Source organism: Poecilia reticulata, linkage group LG14 (assembly GCF_000633615.1).
Source record: "Poecilia reticulata strain Guanapo linkage group LG14, Guppy_female_1.0+MT, whole genome shotgun sequence".
NCBI lineage: Eukaryota > Metazoa > Chordata > Actinopteri > Cyprinodontiformes > Poeciliidae > Poecilia > Poecilia reticulata.
Window position 1 is genome coordinate 4,775,435 of NC_024344.1, and position 7,271 is coordinate 4,782,705.

At 37.4% G+C, this 7,271-nt stretch overlaps 1 protein-coding gene across 1 annotated transcript; it reads left to right on the forward strand.

Moving 5' to 3' along the window:
* The first annotated feature begins 1,771 nt into the window (after positions 1-1,771).
* On the forward strand, positions 1,772-4,054 carry or41a3 (odorant receptor, family 41, subfamily A, member 3). Its single transcript, XM_008427363.2, has 2 exons — positions 1,772-2,168; positions 2,266-4,054. The coding sequence occupies exon 2, from the start codon at positions 2,322-2,324 to the stop codon at positions 3,288-3,290; it is 969 nt and encodes a 322-aa protein (XP_008425585.1). The 5' UTR covers positions 1,772-2,168; positions 2,266-2,321; the 3' UTR covers positions 3,291-4,054.
* Positions 4,055-7,271: the final 3,217 nt, after the last annotated feature.

Sequence of the window (7,271 nt, forward strand, 5' to 3'; positions counted from 1 at the left end):
GAGGCTGTTTCTTCCTGAGGCGTTGCCGGTGGTTCCTGGATTCCTGCACACCTGCAATTAATCAGATCGTCTGGAGGAGTATATGAGGACGGAGCTGCCAACACTACAGTTCCAGAGTGTTAGCAAGTATTTGGTACTCTAGCCCTCTGTGCTTCTCACTGTGATCTCCTGTTGTGGACCTCAAAGTGATGTCTCCTTGTGCCTCTTCCTCAGGTTATTCCTCGTGACTCTGTGGACCCTCTGGTTTCCAGAGTTCCACTGACACCTCCGCAGTAAACCAAACCTCCTTGGATTACCCTGTCATCAGTCTCACTCGCTCCTCGCCTTCTGTGATCCAAAGCTTACCTGTCCTCCCTCCACCGCAACCTCTTCGTCGGTCAAGCAGCAACCCTCCACCTGAACCAAACCCTGGTAACCACAGTGATTCTTCCCCCCAACCTACCTCCACCCAAGACCGGTCCGTTTATTCTGACACTGCCGTTTTCCAGGACTCCTGAACTCACCATCTCTCTTTTTTTCATATTGCAGTGCTCCGGAGATCCAGTTTGCAGACTTTGTTCAGAACCCTATTGTTGATCATTATTGTGTGTTTACAATAAACATATTTAACTGATTTCTGTTCTCCGCGTGGTGTTCTGCATGTGGGTTAAGACATTAGACTCCATGACATACGAGTAAAATCTGTTTAGCTCATTGGAGATTTGGTATTAGGTAACTTTTTCTAACCCATTCAGCAGCTGCCAAATGTAAATGAACATCTAGCTTCATAGCATTTAAATCCAAAATGAAAAATCTTCTTAAAAGTCATTTCCAGCAGAAAAATATTGCTGTATTGACAAAACGGATTGCACTGCTTGGAATCAAACACCCACTGTATCACTCTGCCACATTGTGGGGCATAATTGTAAACTAATGTTAGAAAATGAGGAAAAAAATAATGTGCAAGCTTTTTACTGTGTGCATACAAAAAGCATGCAAATAATATTTTCAATACAACAAATGCTGCTTTGCTAGCAAAGTCGTTAGCTAGCAGCTAGCTAATAGCACAACAACAGCCTAATGTCTATGATAAAAATATTGAATCGATAGTTAAGAACAGTTTTTCCTCACCTGGCTGTCTCCTCCCACTCAGTAGTTCTTCAGAGAAAGGCAGAAGCAGAGGCCTGTCAGTGTCTGTTGTATTTCATTACATCTCTGCTTAAATCGCTACTCCATGCTGACGCAGAAATGATACATCAAGGATTTCTGTCATCTGACAAATAGCAAGTTTACTCCACTTTATTCACCAAAAACGTTTTTTCTTTTTTTTTTTTTAATTCACCAAAACCTGTTCTGTAATCTGGAACGTTGAGCTCCGCAGTTAACCGACTTATCTCACTGCGAGAGAGGCAATTGCGTCATGCGTCACGGGCAAAAGGTCAAAGGTAATAAGGTGACGGACATATTATGTTGTACAAAAAAAACCCCAACAAAAAACAAAATAATTTTACTACATGTTATTATGTGTCAGAAGAGGGCTTAGAAACGCCCCCTCTCCCCCCAAAAAAGAGAATTGACCAAAAGGGCATTGGGGACAAGGAGCAAAAGGGGCAGATGCTCAAGCACTCCCAGCCTTCTTCCCACCCCCCTCTGCACGTGCCTGACCACAGCTGTGTTCATGAGACGCTTGTTAAATGTTTAACTTTTGAAGATTAATATTGTAGAAAGTCAAAAAGGATGGACAGTCACATGTCTGGGCAATCACATATTATAAAATGAAGAAAAGCTTAAACATGAATATGTACATTGGAAACAAAAATCAGTAGCTACAGCATGTTGATATAGCATGCTGTAAGGCAGTCCATCAAAACATGTWTTYTTTACAGATTCAAACAGTTGATATAATTTGCATCAGGCTTTGAGTTGCAATTCAACTTTCAGATAATTAGAACTTTGTTTTGATCACAACAAACACAAAGTGTATGGCATGAACTTGGTGGTCTCTCAATGGACCAATTTACTASAACAAATGAGGTATTTCACAATGACTTCTTGAGACTAAACTCATGGGATAGGCTTTAAAAATATTTCCCAGGTACACACAGTCACATTCGCAGGAATCTTCCTGCTGCCGACACTGAAAGAAGCCTCACAAAGAGTTGCAGCGAACAACTCGGAAGCAACATTAGGTAAAACAATTTAAAATAATTTAGAACATGCAGAACTTATGGTCTTCATTTTAATTTTGCTTGTATTTCTGACAAGCCTTGTCTTTTCTGTTTTCAGATTAAAGATTTTCATACTGAGGCTCCATCTTCCAGCAAACGCTGTGGGAATCGGTGATGTCTTCCTCTAGATCTGTTTCAAACACTTCTGTCATCATTCACCCTCCAGGTTTCTACATTGTTGGATTTGAGTCATTTCCCTTYATATCTGTGTATTTTATCTTCCTGGCATTTGTKTATRTGTTTTCAGTKATGTTTAACTGTTTGCTGATTTATACAATTGCTGTGAGTCACAGTTTGCACACTCCAAAATTTCTGGCCATCACCAACCTGGCAGTGATAGATTTAGTGCTTAACACCTGCACCATTCCTGGCATGATAAAGATTTTTCTCATCAAAGATAATTTTATTCCRTTTAACYTGTGYYTTGTTCAGATGTTTGTATATTATGYATTTGCAGSTCTGGAGTCTTATGCACTCACTATACTGGCCTATGACAGGCTGATTGCTATATGTTTCCCCTTCAGGCAGAACTCAATCAAYACAGTGCGCAGCATGTGCTGGATTATCAGCGTTACCTGGTGTTTAACTCTGGTAATGATAACATTCACTACAAGCTCAATGACCCGACTGTCTTTTTGCAACTCTGTCAGGGTGTTCAGTTATTTTTGTGACTATGCACCTGTGTTTCGACTTGCCTGTAATGATTACTCACTGCAGTGGTCTGCATCTTCATCCCTCTCTGTTCTGACCCTGGGAGGACCTTTTATTTTCATTTTCCTCTCCTATGTGAGCATCCTGGTGACTGTGTTCAAGATGAAATCTGTGGACCGACGAGTAAAAACTTTGGTCACATGTGTTGAACATATTATTGTTGTTGCTATATTTTATATTCCTCTTCTTGTTATTTTCAGCATTGGGTTTTTTTCAATGGTTGTGGACCCAGAGAAGAGAGTTCTGAGTCTGTCGCTGGCATCTTGCATGCCTCCTTGCATTAATCCTATTGTTTATTCTCTGAAAACTAAAGAGATTAAAACCAGAACACTAGTTTTGTTTAGAAAAACCAAAGTTAGTACAAAATTCTAATAACAATCCTTGCAGACGTTACAGTGATAAACTGGAAGGTCTGATCAAAACAAGAATAAAAAATTAAAAATAATTTTTGTTCAGTTCACTAATGAAAATGTATGGTAAATTTTTATTTTGTACATATATTGTTACAATTAATATTTTCTGACTTAGTTGTGTGTCTTTATTTTCTTCTAATTAGGGAACATTTGATATAGATCTTTCTGTAAAGCCAAATGTTTTTTGTTATTTCCAGTTATCAAGAGATTTTTTTCACTGCTGGATTGCTGAGTTTCCGTTTCTTAAGCTCCTTTTAGATATTTGATTGTATCTATAATCTATACTGTAACTATTAATCACCATGAATCTAGACTAGTCACATGTCTAAACGTGTGTGAAAATGTGCGTGTTAGTTATGGAAATTTTCTTAGTTTGCTTGGTTTGTCAGCAATATTAATAGATTTCTTAAAACATACTCCATAAAATGTATCATAATATTTTTGATGTAAATTAATGTTTCAGCTCATTATTTTCAGTTGCTTTTATTTTGTTAGCACAGCTTAAAACTATATTTGAGAAACTCCACAACCACCTGAAAATGACGGACAAGAGAAAACAAACCGGGTCACTATCTTGATGCATGAGGACATCAGTAAAAGGTTGCAGCATTAAATGTACGGTACTCCAAAAATAAATCATATGAACGTACATACACAGTATGATGAAAGCCTGACCTCTAGTGGTAAAATGGGCTCAGTACATGTCATATCTCAGGCTGCCGCTTTAGAAGAATAAACTGACATTGTCCATCATCCTGTTTTGATCCTTCATGACATTAAAATGCATTTTAAGTAAGTTTTTGTCTACAAAATGAAAGGTTGTCCAAAGTACGGTCTGGGTGCACATCCGGCCCTCTGAGTGATTTCAAGTGACCACAATTAAAATATGTCCCACCGATTAATGATATCCAAATTGACACCTTTAGTTTAAATTTTAGCTTTTGGCACAGCCATTTACTAAACCTGGGCATATATAGAAAGTTCTTCAAAAGAAAGACAGGACCATGTTCTTCTAAAATCTTCAAAATCCAAATAAACGAAAACTTGGTCTAGGAAAAAAGCAGCAAATGTTATTATTTTCTATTTGTAATAATAAACTGCATCCTTTTTATGATTTTGGTAAACACTTTTCTACAATAGGTTGAACACTTGCTTGTTTCATTAATAAATATTGCATGTTTAGTTTATTTAAAAACAAGAATTGTTTGAAAAAAGGTTGCTATTTTTGCCTTTTATGCTTACAATTTTGACCCTCAAGGCAAAATGATAGAACACCATAGTTTAAAGAAAACAACTTGAAAGCATTTTTTGCCCTTGGTTTTGACTTTGGCTTCAAACTCACTTGCCTTGATTTCAATTCCACAAACCCACCAGACTGTGCTCATAACTTCTCAATCTGTTACTGTTGCACAACATCTAAAGAATTCATGCATAGCTAAATCCACTCACTAAGTAGCTTTTCAACCTGAAATGTGCTATTGTTGACACACATATCCAAGAATGCTAAACCATGTCTGTCATATTTTTCTGAATTCAAATAATCCATTAATATAAATGGATAACTGATGTGAATAAGAGAGAACAGTGTGTCCTCAAGCTATTTCTTTTCCATGGACATAATGGCCTCATGTTCTAATAAACTACCAGCTTTCTGGTAGTTTATTAAATCTACCAGCCACATAAATTAAATACACTACCCAAGAACATCACTCAAGTCCTGCAGCATGAATCTCCTGCCATAAATCAGGACTCTTCCCCTTTAAATCAGTGTAAACAAAATAAAAGGGTTCCTTTTATGACATCTACCTTTACCTTACCTTTTTTCTTTTTTAAAAAACTGATGTTAAATGTTAACAGAAACATTTAAACTATCTGTGCCATTACACAGGAGATCTGAACAGGCCTCTGACTGAACACACCGTTACAGACTCATTGAAATTGATGCTAAGGATTAGAAACGGGTTACTATCTTGTTACGTAGGAACATCTCTTCTTCAGTTCAGGAAGCTTGTTTTTCCAATCATCTACACTACAGAAAAGATGCACAAGTCTGGACTGTCGCTTCTTGTAGACAGCTTCACTGCTGCATCTCCAGTCCAGTCTGTTGTCCATGTAATAACAATTTACAGTCATCTCCTTTGTTTTGGTCAGATTCAGGATAAGATGGTCGCGCCACAAAGCAACCAGCTCTCTGGACTCAGCTTCTGAACTGAGCCCTGGAATGGTATTTGTTAGAGATTTTTTGGTATTATCATTTTGCTATTACTTTAGTTCATATTCAGTCTAATGTTCAATTTAAAGTGTTCTCTTTCTTCTGTGTGTATAAACTGACCTGGAGGCCCATCTGCCTGTTTGTCTTCATGTGAAACAGTTAACTGTGTGTTTCCCAGACCTTAAATCACGTTTCCACAGGTGCCTTCTTATCAACCAGAATACTCCCTACCTAATAATTTGTCTCTGCTGTCTTCTTTAGCTATCCTCCCTGTTTCCGCTTGATAATAAAAGACAAGATGTAACCAAAGGTCTTCAGAACGCTCAGTGAACGGCTTGGAGGAGCAGTTTGCTGAGTCTTCTCCTTTTGCAAAAGCTTGGTCAGAAAATTCATATACGTTGTCTGTGGTTCTTTTAATGAAGGTTCGAGAAAAATACCCATCAGTATTTGTTTGTGGGTTTATGTGTTTGTTTGCCGGTTGGGGTTGACTTAGTGGGAAAATTCATGTTGCAGTTTATGGGGGTTTCAGGTTGAGTTTCAATTTAAGTTTATTGAGAGAGTGGGACTATTTCATTCTGATTAAGTTCTGATTGGCTGGATTGTTTGGACATTTTTCTTCTTTTTTGGAAATATCTCTGGATGGATTCTGGAGTTGTGACCGTGGGTCGGGGTTTCCCTTCTACTGGATGACCCCTGGCCCAATATGTATCTACCTGCCTACCTTTCCCCAATCACTTTTCATATACTTCTTTTATTTTATTTAAAACATGTTTTTAAGAACAAAGAAAACAAGTAGCCAGTAGGACATTTTTTTTGTTTTGTTTTGTTTTTTTCTGAGCTGCAGCAGCTTTTCCTGGATTAATTGAATCCTGCTAATCCACTTCCTTTGCTTTTGCTGATCCGTTTCAAATCTTTTTCTGATTATACAGTCATGAAGCTTCACACAGGCAGAGATAATGATCATGCAAACAGATTTTATAAAATTGCAGATAAGGCTGGGTCCTTATCATTGCTTCAAGAGTGAGATCTAGAACCTCATGTTCCTCATCATGATTGACAGAAGATGTGCTTTGAATTTCTTCCTCCTTTCTCTCTTCTTTGCTCTTCCTCTGTGTCTTTGAAGTCTCCTGTTTCAGCTCATTGGATTTGGGATTAGGTAACTTTTTGTAATCCATTCAGCAGCTGCCAGATGTAAATAAAAGTAACAAACATCAAGCTGCATAGCATTTAAATCCAAAATGAAAAATCTTTTTAAAAGTAATCATTTCCAGCATAAAAATATTGCCGTATTGACAAAACGGATTGCACAGCTTGGAATCAAACACCCACTGTATCACTCTGCCACATTGTGGGGCATAATTGTAAACTAATGTTAGAAAATGAGGAAAATATGATGTGCAAGCTTTTTACTGTGTGCATACAAAAAGCATACAAAGAATAATTTCAATACAAAGAAGTAAATGTTTAACTTTTGAAAGTCAAAAAGGATGTACAGTCACAAGGGTCTGGGCAATCACATATAAAATAACTAACACAGACAAACTTAAACATGAATATGTACATTGGAAACAAATCAGTAGCTACAGCATGTTGATATAGCATGCTGTAAGGCAGTCCATCAAAACATGTTTTCTTTACAGATTCAAACAGTTGATATAATTTGCATCAGGCTTTGAGTTGCAATTCAACTTTCAGATAATTAGAACTTTGTTTTGATCACAACAAACA